Source organism: Photinus pyralis, unplaced genomic scaffold (genome assembly GCF_008802855.1).
Source record: "Photinus pyralis isolate 1611_PpyrPB1 unplaced genomic scaffold, Ppyr1.3 Ppyr1.4_unclustered_Scaffold8300, whole genome shotgun sequence".
Lineage (NCBI taxonomy): Eukaryota > Metazoa > Arthropoda > Insecta > Coleoptera > Lampyridae > Photinus > Photinus pyralis.
This window is the reverse complement of record NW_022172350.1, coordinates 37706-52399: the sequence shown is the minus strand read 5'-3', so window position 1 is coordinate 52399 and position 14694 is coordinate 37706. Positions and strand designations below refer to the sequence as shown.

Below are 14694 nucleotides of genomic sequence, written 5' to 3'. Positions count from 1 at the left end.
AAATTCCATTACCTTGGATTATTTACCTTTTAATAATTATCTAGCACTTATTTTAATACGTACCTACCAGCCAAACTTTTGAAAATTCTGTTGTACCGTTGACATAAACATGCGAGCTTCCATGAGGAGGCATCTGCCTGCACTTAGCGAGTAGCTTCGAACGATAGATAAAATCCTAACCCACCACTGAGCTAGTATTCCACCAAAACAGGAATATAATCTTGCCCACACCTCTGACAGAGAAGTGACCAGCGACGCATGCTGAGTTATTACGGCAAGAAATAGACGCGCAATATGCATAGGTAGCGTAGACATCAAATTCACAATGGTAGGGGTTGTCTGAACAAAAACTGTTATTTGTAATGCGCTCATCAGTAGATGTCCACAAAGCACTAAAGATCTGAACTGTACTTATACGTGCCACAAAAGTATACAGCCAAAATAGCAATAAAAATTAATACAGTGTTCACATAAAATCATTCTTCATGGTGAAAGGATAGCAGTGAATTGAAAAACCTGATACATTTCAAATTCTAATTAATAAATGTCAAGAGTAAGGCTCCTGGGGTTTTCAGTAGTTGCAGGTGCAGCAGCTTTCTTCCTCTTACTATTGTTTTTCAATGAACGATCTCATGTCAGTTTATCCAAAACATTCACAAATCCACTCAAATGCTATACACGAGGAATATGCACCCCACAACACAATTACAACCACATCGCAACAGTCAAGGATGTTATCAAGCAGCAGGGTGCTTTTATTGAACAGGCAACATCTGATTATCCCTTTCCGAATAATTGGAAATTACAAAATTTCACCCTGTCAACGGGAGGAAGGCCCTTAAGAAATATTATTATAGCAACGTGGAGATCGGGCTCGACATTTTTAGGCGACATTATTAACGCCGTACCTGGAAATTTTTATCATTACGAACCGTTGTTAAATTATGGAATTGTTCAAATTGGAGGACCACCATATGGAGATACGGCTGTAAAGAACTTAAAAAAATTGTTAAATTGTGATTATACAGATTTTGGTAATTACCTAGCTTTTCGACAAACCTCTGTTTGCTTATTTATTCACAACAAGAGATTATGGGATGTGTGTGATCTGTACCCAAAGTATTGCTGGGATCCGATGTTCCTAAGCGAATTTTGTAAATTGTTTCCATTTCAGTCCATAAAAGTGGTACGACTGCGCCTTGAACTAACCGAAGAACTGTTAAAGGACGAATCGTAAGTACATAAGTTATTACTGACTACATGTAGGTTGTCTTGTATAGAAATTCAGTGCTTTACTTTGCAGCAAATAAATCTTGAATTGATTGAAAGCAAAAATCTGAAGCGTTTAATAAACACATAAAATTGATTAATTACGTATATAACAGTTCAAACCTTAGACCATATAGTACATGGACTGCTAATTGTAACGAAAATATGGTCAAGGACATCGCCTGGGTATGTGAGTTTCAGGGTAAACGAGCCTGTCCGAAGTTGTCCGATTAGATACGATGTGAGACTGTCAACCTATAAATTAACAAACGTCAATTAATTATTCGCTTAGATATGGCAAAAAAAAGCAAACCTATTCTTATTTGTGGACGTATAGAAGATAATCAAGTGTATTTAAAGCTTCCTGTACTACGCGGTTACCATAAAAGCTACTCTTTACGCGATGCGAGTGGTGTTCATACGACTTTAGTTTACCCTGAGATTCACATACCCCATAGATATATAAATACCTAGATACAGCCATCCTTAACAAACGTACCTCGGTTTTTAAAAAACATATCAAAGAAATTTGTACATCTCTCCATTACTTTCTAACCAAGATGAAACATGTTCTATCTCTTTTTATTGCATTAACCACTATGTCGTACGCGAATCGGACGCTTAAAACAAACTTAGCGCGTCCCATAAGTCATGTGACAGTTGACACATTTCACGATAGCGCGAAATCCAATCTAACTAAAAATATTCGCCCTAAACATGATGGGCGGTTTTTTCACTAAATATTATGTAATTATTGCGTTATCAATTGAATACGAATAACATTAGTGCTTGCCATAATGATAGACGCGTTAATAATAATTGTTATTCCTGAAATAGTTTTATTACATCGAACTACGCCATTCAAATTTGGGATAATGTTTACCCTGTTTGGCATGATGTGCTGCATTGAATTCATTGCTGGCTTGCAGAATATCAAATAAACCGTAAGTAAGTAAAGTTTATGTTCAACATTTTAATTTTAATTGCATGGTTTTAGGCGTAATGGTAAAGGAAATTGTTGCGACAGGAAGAGAATTCGTTTCCAATTATTATTTTGGCCTATATGATGTTGATGCAGTGCGTTTGTATCATGATCACAAAGAAGGATCCGTCCAATATTCTTAGGAAAACGAGTTTTTAGACTGTGTGTGCGTGCAATATCAAATTTTGGTCGCTACGCGTCTTGCCTACCTTTCGGCATATGTGACCATTCGGTGGGGTTTCTTTTTGAAATTATAGTGCTAATTGTAGTAAGTAAGCTACACGTGTACATTTATTTAAAATAAATACAACAATGATATCCAATTGGTGATAATACTCATTTAGTGAACATTCATTACGTTTGTAAAAGCTCACAATCCGAATCATCGTCAGATGAAATTGACAAATTCGAATCATCACTGTCATTATTAACACTTAGGTATTATAAAGTTCAGCAACATCAACCAAATATAACTTCTCTTTTAAATTAATCACTTTCCACATGTTCACACACTTTCTTCCAGTTGTCAGCTGTAATTTTTTCAAATTCTTCATTTGCCAGCTTTATAAGTAACATCTTCCATTTTAAATGTAACATTTCTTGCTGCTATGCGATTTAAATAAATAAAAAGGCGGTTTATTTATGTTGTAAAGTCTCAAATCTGATAATTTTCTGTGTGATTTGTGCTAACAATTTGATTGACAGTTATAATAAATAATGCGAATCTTGTCTTCCATGCTCAGGGTACCTCTATAAAGGATAGCGCTATACGTAATTAATGTGCCGAAAGTGATGGTAATAGATGGTACGTCCTTTTGAACTATGTTGGGGTATGGCTGTATCTATGTATTTATATATCTATGACATACCCACGACTACAGTGCCCTCTATCCGTGACCACCCATTTTGTATTGAAAGTATAGGGCTAATAGCAGTCCATGTACTATATGGTCTAAGGTTCAAACACACCGTATCCAATAGTTCATTTGTTTTATTTTGATGTAGAATATCTAGATTAATGTTATTGAATTGTTTTTTTGAACAATTTTCTTTTGTTAGGGTGCTAACATGTTACATCATCGAAAAGAGAAAAAAACCTCTATCAAATGAGCCTAATGTTAAGGTGCACTGCCATTTAAAAAAAATTAATTGTTTTTCGTTACTCATTTGTTTTCTGAAATAAAAACAGCTAAATGCTACCTTATTATGGGAAATAAAATGTTAAAACAACTTTCATACCTATAGAAAAATTTTTTATACATTCGATAATTACCGAGATATATACTATGTTCCATACATATTGGGCACCCTGTATATATTTTATATTTTTTCCGTCTGTGTGGACCGAACATTGGGCTACATAGCCGGGAGGTCGGGTGTTCGAACCTGGGTTGAGGTGAATTTTTCATCTGTGGCAAAGATCGGAATTTCCTTAGACCAGTTTCGAGCATCCTGCCGGCTACTCCAATAGTATATTTCATTACCAGTCCAGAAAGGAAGCTTTTCCCGTGGGCGCATGACGTTTCATGCAAACACGGGAAAGTACTATTTCATTATACCTCTCTGAAAGTGCTGTCCTTTTATGTATGCCACGCGCACCGAAGGTAGGGTATTCCCGTGCGGGCGCACAGGAAAACTTTTTTCCGGTGCGCTACGAATAATCAAGTCTGCCATAACTAGCCCCATCTACGAGTCATATGCGTTTCCATGCATACCGCAACTTAACTTTGACATACGTAATTGTCAACCGATTCTTATTTATACCTACCATTATGTTAAAATGGATTTTGAAGAAGTCGAAATTCCCGCTAATATACTAAGAGAAGCTGCAGAAGCCAGTTCCCAATTATTACCAGCAAAATCAAAGGAAAGATACGAAAAGGAATATGAAGAATTTCGTAAGTGGTGCGTGGAAGAAAACGTGATAAAAGTTGTGGATGATGTTTTGCTGGTATATTTATCGAAAAAGGGAAAATCTATGAAACCAAGTACGTTATGGAGTAGGTTTTCAATGATCAAGAGTTGTCTTGCAATAAAAGAAAATGTGGACGCTAGCAAATTCTGTAAAACCATCGCCTTTTTGAAACCTCAGACCGTCGGCTACATTCCAAAAAAATCAAAAGTTCTAACAAGGGAGCAAGTTACTCAATTTTTGAATGAAGCTGCAGATGTAAAATGGTTACTTACTAAGGTTATTCTAGTGTTCGGAATTTTCGGAGCTTGCAGACGAGACGATTTAATTCGCTTGACTATTGACGATGTTGAAGATAATGGGCGTTTTTTAGTGGTTTTCCTTCGGGACGGAAAAACTCATAGGTCTAGAAGCTTCACCATAACTGAAGAAGGGTGTTCATTCCAGCCCTGTAAACTAGTTCGAAAATATGTGGCATTACGTCCTAAAGATATTGCAAGCCAGAAGTTTTTTATTGCGTATCGTAATGGTAAATGTTATAAGCAGAACGTTGGGTACCATACTATTAGTGGAACTACACGGCAAATTGCAGAATATTTGAATTTAAAAAATCCCACTGAATATACGGGACACGGCTTAAGACGATCTTCAGCGTCGATGTTAGTAGAAGGTGGAGCTGATTTGTTAACTCTTAAGCGACATGGAGGTTGGCGTTCATCAGCAGTAGCCGAAGGGTACATAGATGAGTCATTAAACAGAAAAATTGATATATCCTCTAGATTGTTTAATCGTCCTAACGAATGCAGTACATCGAGAGATTCGGACGTTCGAACTATATCGGAAATTGTGGAGATCGGAACCACGAGCCGTATTCCCCAAGAAAGTTCTCAGGCGTACATTACATCAGCAATGCCAATTCTTTCAGCGACCGAAAACAACTTTTCAATTGGGCAAAAAGACAAAACACAAGGACTAAACATATCTAATAACCAAAATTGTACCATAAACGTTCATTTCTATGGCAATGCCTAATAGTTAACCTTTTTCTTCATTTTATATTCGATTTTGTTTAGTTAATTTGTTCTTTGCTGTTGCTGTTCATCTAATAAAACCCTTAAATTTTGTTTCGTTTTGTTTCGCAAATAATGTATGTGTGTCATCATAAGACAAGCAACAAAATTTGTTGTCAAATTGGATTTCGGCTTCAATGTAAATAATTATTTTCAGAGAGGTATAATGAAAAATATCCTTCATTACACGTCCAGAATAGTACTTTGTGTACCAAGGCGGGAAAGTGGATGTTTTCCGGGGCGAAGGAAGATATGGCCAGACGAGGCGCAGCCGAGGCTGGCCACTTCCTGAGGCCCGGAAAACAACTTTCGTGCTGTGGTGCACACAATATTTTTTATCCTATATACTTACATTTAAAATTAATCCCTCAACAACGTCCGACCGCAAGCGCTTGAATTTGGATTTGCTTTAACGCGTCAACGTGCACGCGTTTGTTTTGTTTATTTCCACGTTTCCTGCTGACTACGCGAAAAAAATTTTACGATACGGTGCAATCTAAGTGGGCCTACGAGTATATTTTTTACTCGTAGATTTACCCCTTTCCCTTATAATACAGTTCAACGCAAATTCAAATTCTAGCGCGCTTGCGATTGCACAGTGCGGAGCACCGAAGGGAGTCACGGTGCAACAGAGCAGGGGGTCAATTTTTGAGATGCGATCGTTTTTTTGCGAATACGCAAAGTTACGTGTACGTAGTTACGAATGTCAAGAAAACAATCAATTTTTGAGTGACAGTTTCTATTATTCGCAACTTTACTTACGATCATCGTAAAGATGCGATCATATATTGCGATTGATAGATTTGACAACACCTGAATTAAAATTGACATTTCGCAAAATTAAATCTAATTTCGTATTTATTCTCATTCCATCTGTTCTATGGTTAAAGAGGTGTATATAATTGTACCTCGTTATTATAATGGACAGTTTAAAAAAGAGAGGTGCAAATGATTCCGAAAAGCAAAAAACTATGCTGGTGGAATATGTGAAAAATAAAGGGTACCGCTCACTAGAGCGAAGCGGCGCGTCGACTGGAGTATAGGTATAATGAAGAAATCGATGCTTTAATAAAAAACGAAATTGCTTCTTTAACAAACCATTACATCTCTATTGTTGCCTTTGTTGTTTTGTGGAGATTATTGTAACGGCTTTCTGGAGTGTTTGGTTCCACATTATTAAAAGGTGTTAACAACCAAGAGCGAAGGGGATATCCCGAATCTCCTGTAAAGAATAAGTATTTCCCCAAAGTGTAAGGAACTACATTTATTAATAAATGTGTCACACACCCAATACTAATCGATGTAATTGCTGCATAAGACCATGGACATTTGATTGATTCCATAAATAGGAAAACTCAATGCCTCAAAACCTCAAAACCTTCCCCTTTGAGGAATTGAGTCGTCTATTTCCTATATGGTTCATCACCCCATTTAGAGAATGGATCAACAACGAGTTTTTTCTGATATAGGTATATCTATATGCATCGTTAGTACCTACTTCCCGGATACCTTGCGTTCACATTTAGAATGTTGAGGCTGCTGTCACATATCTAACAACATTTTTGCAACGTTATCCACTCATCTTCCATTCTTTAAACTTACCGACTGCACATTAATAGAGTGGTAACCATTTCGGTTTATATATAAATATTCAGGATGCTCCGGATCCTCAATTTTCGGAGGAAAAATGGGCACATGCGTGCAGTCTATGCACCCTATAGTTCCCGGAAAACCAAATTACGTAAAAAATCTAAAATCTTGAATGGCCAAAACGTTTATCAATTCTTCTATTTTCGATAAAATTTTTAAAATTGACGATCAACTGGTCACTATACTTTATATTCAAAGCAAAACGCATTCGAATATCAAATTACGCAGCTATCTACCGCTCGCAAAAAAGCGAAGGATATTTTAAGAGCGCGCAAAGAAACGTGCTGTCAAAATTTGAAACAAACTATACTATTCGTATTGTTCCGTATACGTTTCCCATTTGCGAGCGCTCAAAAATTGACCCCCAGAGTGCAAGTGGAGAATACCAATCATTTGCGAACTGAGTTGACATTTCCGGCATTTCACTGGCGCGTGATTATTTCCTTAGAAAATAAACCGATACAACGAAATATCGAAGGATCCTCAGTATTACAATCACTTTTAACGACAATTTATTTTAATCTTACAAAATACATTTTATAGTTAACAAAAATGCATCAAATTCATGTCTTGGGCTTTGAGATAATGCTCTTGGTTTTTTCCCAACGATCTTGGTGCATAAATAACGATTTTGACATGTTTTGATCAAAATCCATGTGGTCCATAAAAATAGATCAAATTCATGTTTAGATCATTGAGATAATGCTCTTGATCTTTTTCCCAACGATCTTGGTGCATAAATACCGATTTTGACATGTTTTGATCAAAATCCACGTTTTCGCCAAAAATTCATCAAATTCATGTCTTGGGCATTGAGATAATGCGCCTAGTCTTTTCCCAACGATCTTGGTGCATAAATAACGATTTTGACATGTTTTGATCAAAATCCACGTGGTCGCCAAAAATGCATCAAATTCATGTCTTGGGCATTGAGATAATGCGCGTAGTCTTTTTCCCAACGATCTTGGTGCATAATTAACGATTTTGACATATTTTGATCAAAATCCATGTGGCCTCAGAAAAATAATTTAACATTTTTGAATCACACACATGCGGTTATCAAACGTGCACGTTATCAACTCTTTCAGCATCAAGATAATGCGTTTGAAAGCTTTTACAACTCTAAATTCATGTGTAAAGAATAATTTTGGGTACATTTTGCTCTAAAACTTTTGACCGAGACCACAGAGAAGAGTTATATTGAATTGTTACACATCTAAGAGTCATAGGGAATAATCTAGCGAAAGTCCGAACTCGATACATGACCTAGGGAATGAAATATGTTAATTTTTATTATATTGAGTTCGCAGTTTTTCCTGTTCCCGATTCACTCGAAGTCGTATAACTTTTGTTCCTGTTGAACCAGCTTCCTGAAAATCAATAGCGTCCGTTCTTAATGTCCAACGTACCCGTATACCAAGACAATCGGCCACTTTTAAAAAGAGTTAGAGCGCACACGGACGGACGGACGGACGACAATACAAAACTATAAAGGATCTGAGGATCCTTAATAACGGGATTTAAGGGGTTGTAATTAATACCAGGCGCATTTGAAATTATTACTGGTTTTGTATATTAACAAATGTGTTTTAAAATTGAATGTGTGTTTTCAGGGACAAAATCACACCAGTTACATTTTAAATCCTTGGCAGGATCCATGTCTTGTCAAATGTTAGATGCTTTTAAGACTGGATTTATGCTTGGTGACGAACGCGCAATGGGCACACTTTAAATCCTTGATGATCTAGTATTTTAAAAAAATGTGTTTTATAAATAGATTTATTCATTCCGTACAGTCACACTGGACACATTTGTGACACATTTTAACTTCGGGCATTGAATAAAAAATTGAGGCATTGAATAAAAAAATTTTTTATTCAATGCTTCGGGCATTGAATAAAAAATTTTTTATTCAATGCTTCGGGGTAGTCTCGTATGTTAAAATGCTACTTATTGCGGATAAGCGGTGTTCTACTTACAGTGCAAAGTACAGTCTCTTGTAAAAGTAATGTCCCTCGGATACCTACCACTGTAGCATAGGCAACCAACATCCCAGCCGCCTAGTCCAAGTTGGATTTGCGGGTGTGCGAGGTAGCTATCTAATGCGGTTCATTTTCAGCAGATATTCCCATTTAGCCAAACTAAATACTAGTTAGTAGAATAAAAGTGAATGCCATCGATTTATTAGCTCAAAGGATCTGCGCTGCATATCCTTGGCTTGGTGCAGTAAACATTTTTACATTTCTTACAATTGGTTTGGTGCGTTTTAAATTTGCAAATAGTTTAGCTAGAGACTATTAAGACAAAATAATGGCCTTTCACTTTTTAATTTTTTGAGTAGGTTTTCTTCTAACGAAATAAAGGTGATATTCTTGTCCTTTAATGACATTGAAATTCCAGTGTCATTAATAATTACTTGCGAGTAGGTCTCCTCATGGAATGCGATTAATTGCCCTACAAGTGCACTGTGCAACAATACCTTTCTTTTGTAACTAGCATCAGAAATTAAATGATATGCATTTGTGATACTTGGTCGTGGTTGATTTAATATCGAATTTAGTTTAGGAGAGCTTTTACGTTGCATATTTTTGAGTAGGTAGGCATATTATAAGGATATTTAGTCCAGGTTATAGGTATATTTTTGACAAAAAAATTAGTTACCAGTTAAACCGGCTTTTTCATGCAGGTGAAATGATTAGAAATTAGGGAAAAATAATTAAAACAGCTGAATTTTTCCGCGGGTGTCATTCCGGGGTTTGAAAGGAGTGGGAGGTGGTAGTTACAAAAGGAACGGCATTGTCGCGCTTCCAGTGCAGATAATCGCATTCCATTAGGAGGCCCGAGTAATTAATAATGAGACATCAATTTCAATGTCAGTATAAAACGACAAAATCATCACATTTATTTTGTTAGAAGAAAATCTACTCGAAAAAATTAAAAGTAAAAGGTCATTATTTTAGCTAAACTATTTCCAAATTTAAAACGCACCAAACCAATTGAAAGAAATGTAAAAATTTCTATTGTATTAAACCAAGGATAGATTAAAGCAGCGCAGATCTTTTGAGCTAATAAATGCCATTCATTTTCATTCTACTAACTTATTTTTAGTTTGGCAAAGTGGGAATACCTGCTGAAAACGAACCGCATTAGATACCTACCTACCTCCCACACCCGCAAATCCAACTTGAACTAGTCGGCTGGGATGTTGGTTGCCTATGCTACAGTGGTAGGTATCCGAGGGACATTACTTTTACAAGAGACGTACATCTTGGTGTTAAATGTATTGACACAGATGCTCGTTATTGAAAGTAAATGGGAGATTATGACAAGTTTGAAACGTTTGAATTGGTCACGTGATATTGGGAAAGTATTCAAATTCACAAAACATTGATCGGTATAGGTTCGCGGTAATTAAATAAACTCTTGAATTCAGTAAAATAAAGTGAACATAGGGTAAATTTAATTATTAAATCAGTGTTGACGATTTTATGTTTCTTATTTAATTAAAAAGAAATAACTTCTTTGACATTTTTAAAGTCAGTGACTTTAGACATTTTATTACAACCGCGCCATCTAGCTTACATAAGACGTATTTTTTTTCTCGCCTAGCCGACAAAATTGAATTTTCTCGCTCCATGCGTGCAATTGTCTTCTTTCGCGTCCTCACACAGGCGAGAAAATATAAGTTTCTCCTTGTATAGGATAAAAAAATATAGAACTGCACAAGATTTGAAAAATATTAATATAAGTCAAACGATATCACGCTTGGATCACAGCTTACTTACCTACTATTAGTAAGCTGTGCTTGGATCTTTGAAATTGACAGCTAATGACAGTTTAGTTTTAGCCAGCGCCAAAAAAAGTCTCTGAATTTACTAAGGCTGGTTTTTCATAGTGCATTACAATGGTTATGTGCATGAACATACTGCAGTCAGTCAAGTGAAAGTGAAAACAGGCGCCTCCGGGACGCTACCGAAGATGTCGTACATACATGCCAAGTAATTAAATGAATTTACTAAGGCTGAAAATTATACAAATAGTTTTTATGATGGCCGGGGATGGAACTGGTCAGTCAGCGATTGTGTGGGACAACGCCCGTCAGTCAGCATAAATACAATAAATTATTAAAAAGTTCTTGATTTTAGCATTGGAAATGCTTATTATGATGCTTATGTTTATTATATTGAATTATATTTTTCCCTAACTCTTGTCTATACTTTTTATTTAAAACCGTAAACTTTTTGTAGCAAACTAAATGGTGTCACTAAAGAAAAAGCAAGCCGCCACCTGCGATGGCGAGCGCGCGGGTGCGAAATTCAGAGACTTTTTGGCGCTGGCTCTTGGACTAATATTATTGTATCTATCATTTCAGTTTAAATGTACGCATCCTTCTACTGGTTCGAGATCCACGAGGTACGTTGCAGTCCCGGAAACACACAACTTGGTGTCTCGGCTTTCCTGACTGTGAGCAACCGAATTTGTTCTGTGAAGGTCTTGTAGCGGAATATAAAACAGCGATAAGATTCAAAAATGAATATCCTACACGATTTAGGTTCTCAATCAAATATTCGAGAGGCAGAGTGTGTAATCTCTTTTTTAAAATTGCAGAGTAATTCGATACGAAAATCTCTCCATTGATCCCTACCGGCACACGAAGGATATTTTCCAATTTTTTCAACTTCACTTTCATCCCACTGTAAGGGCGTTCTTGGACTCGCATACAAAACAAACATACGGCGGAATGTACAGTACATTTCGTGATTCGAAAAGTGTACCATTCCATTGGCGAATGGACTTGAATTTTTCAGAAGTTCAATATATTGAAAAGAATTGTGATCAAGCAATGAAGTTGTGGGGGTATGTTAAAGCACACAATGAAAGTCATTTGCGTGAGTTTAACCCTCTTGATGATTACACTGTCGAGTAATTTGCAAAGTTTAGGACATTTTTGACTGACTTGCATTTAAATGTTATTGATATAACACCTAATTTTTTGCACTCTCCGATCACGATAGATATATGCAGTGTTTTAATGGGTAATTAAAGTATTATTCGCAAATTTGCAATTGGGATGAGTTTATATTTCATTACTTACCGACATCAAACAAAATGTATGGTGGTAGGGGATTAAGTAAATTAATCTTCTCTCAAAGTGTTCTTGAGATATAGGTATTTGTCCAACTTGAAAGAACTGCTATGCATATAAAGAGTGGTTGTATGACGTTTGCATATTTCTGTAACATTACTACATCTCATCTGCAATTTTGACTACTTACTTTCGGAATAATCCTTTTGTACCTTTTTCTTTCTAGAAGAATAACATTTACTCTGACGGTGCATAAAATCTTTTATATTTCAAATTTAAATTTGTTGCCATTAATTAATTGATTGATATTAATTTAGTTAAGCGATAAGTTAAGGGTTATTAGATTTATCTGTGTGCAACCATGCCTTTGAATGGGTTGCATAACATTATTATCAAAAATAGTTAATTGCTCAACTCAACCATTGTCCAATTTAAAAACTTGTTGCTATGTAGGGTTTCTCTGATTGTGAAGGTAAAGCCGTATTGACACGATTGAAGTACCTATGCTGGCCCTAGTAAACTAGCTGCTAGTGAATAAAACTGTTTTCAGGTCATAGTTTTGTTGTCACCATCTTTTTATGCAAAACAATGTACTAGCATACTTTAAAGTAGGAAAGTGTCAACTCACTTGTACGAGTTTAATAGTACGCAAGTTGATTGGCACAATGCATTTATACCATGCTAGCACAGCGTATGCTCATGCAAGTAATTGCGCGCGCATTCGGGTTCATTTACTGACACCAGCGAACTTGCAGCTTGACTATTTCCCCCAAAATTTTACAATGTATCATTTTAAATAACATTCAATCTTATATATGTCTCCACTTTTTATAAGTTTATTGTTTTTATCTTACATATTAAATATGATTGTTTAAAAAATGTTACTTAATAAAAATGTTGCATGAATTAGGTACCTAAAATGTTTCTTGATAATTTTAATTAGGTATAGTCCGCGGCTCGGAATGAGAGATAATAATTGCTATAAACTTGTATAAACCTTTATTTTGGCATTCTGAAAGTTGTCCCAAGTCTCATTACTTACCTATGGTTTTAACGCCATTTGCATTTATTATAAAAATTCCCCAAATAATTTTTTATACACCGTTTTTGAGGGACAGAGCAGAGAGCGCGCCGCGCTTACCGATTTACCATAATGCAAGGCCAACTGTAAGTGCCAGTTAATAATACGCCGTATAAAGGCTATAAATCACTAAATAATTATTTATTATACAAGACGATAAAGGGATATTTTAACCGTTGAGTGAAAGATGTTAATTCTCGAGTGCCGTTCACCGCGCTCATGCAGAGGGTTCTTGGACATATGATGCAGTAGCCCTGGTGAGCGAATAAGCAAAAAGACCACTGTATGTCTATATGGGCATGTAGAAAAGGGCTTTTGGCTGTACATGAGGCTTGAATCCACGACTAGTATATTAGGCTTTACACTGTAGTGATAAGGCCAATAATACGGAACGGTGCACTTGTATAGTAGCCTGCCATGTCTAGCGCAACATACAGGAAACATGTAGGTAAGGTTCAGAGACTCACCTGTCAAGGAGTCACTGGAGCCATGAAAACCACGCCAACTTTGGCCATGGAGGCACTTCTGGGACTACTAGAGCTTTTACAGCTGTGGGGACAGAGATTCAGAAGGCTTGGGACGAATGGAAGGATCAAAGCAGCCTCGAGCACGGGCGGATCTGGGAGAAAACCCGCAAGTTCGATCCCCTCTTCACAAGAAGGAATGTGATCCGGGCTGTCTTACTAGGATCAAAGAGGTATGAAGTCACTCTTCCGGACAGGTAGCAATGGTTGAACTTGGATTGCCTGTTCCTCAAACCTGAGAGCCTCATGTAGTTTACAGACGGGTCCCTAACGGAAAGGGGAATGAGTATGGGATAAAATCTCTTCTGACGGGCGCTTAATTTTATACATCCAAAATGGCTGTTAGGTATGTTAATTAATTTGAATATTGTTGCTTTGGCTTCACAGAAAATAAATCTTTTACGTTCCTTAAACTGTTACTGGCACTATACCAATTCACAATATCAACTTTTTCCTTCAGTTGAATAGATTGCACACGAACGAAAATAAAAATATGGAAGCCAAAGTCACAATATTCAAATTAATTAATATGAGAGCTCGATTTTTGTTTTAAGAAGTTATTTTCATTGCATAAAATTAGGTGCCCTTCAGAAGATATTTTGTCATTTAAAATGTAGACATATAGGGAATAACAATACACCTAATTCTCTGTCTATTTCTTAATAAATATCACTCTATATGCATAGTAGTACAGTACTACTACTACAAGTCTACAACTGGGCATGGAACAAGGGATTTGTGTCTTAATTGTTAGTGCAATGTACGATAACTCACCTACTTACGATTCTCACGTAACAACTGCACTACAGGTAATTAATGTACCAATTTCCCTTTGGTTTTCATCACGTCCAGTTTTATGAATGATAATGCCCATGCCCACTACTTATAGTACTTTAGACCAGCATTAAACTAAAACAGTAGTTGCATTATACTTACTTGCAATCTCCCTTAAAAATGAATTTCTTCCTGAATTCCGCCTGTATAAAAATGAACAGCAAGAAAAGGTAACTTATTGGCCTGTCTATTTAAAAATTGCAGCTACTCCATAGACATGAGAATAAGTATGTCTATGAACTACCCATCTGAAATTGGCCCAGTTCACAAGAAATACTTTGACAAA

At 36.3% G+C, this 14694-nt stretch overlaps 1 protein-coding gene across 1 annotated transcript; it reads left to right on the top strand.

Annotated features, from left to right (window-relative positions):
- Positions 1-544: 544 nt before the first annotated feature.
- Positions 545-12734, top strand: LOC116182993 (carbohydrate sulfotransferase 5-like). The gene is made up of 3 exons (XM_031503582.1): positions 545-1233; positions 11256-11435; positions 11492-12734. The coding sequence occupies exons 1-3, from the start codon at positions 545-547 to the stop codon at positions 11808-11810; spliced, it is 1188 nt and encodes a 395-aa protein (XP_031359442.1). The 3' UTR covers positions 11811-12734.
- The last annotated feature ends 1960 nt before the right edge of the window (positions 12735-14694 follow it).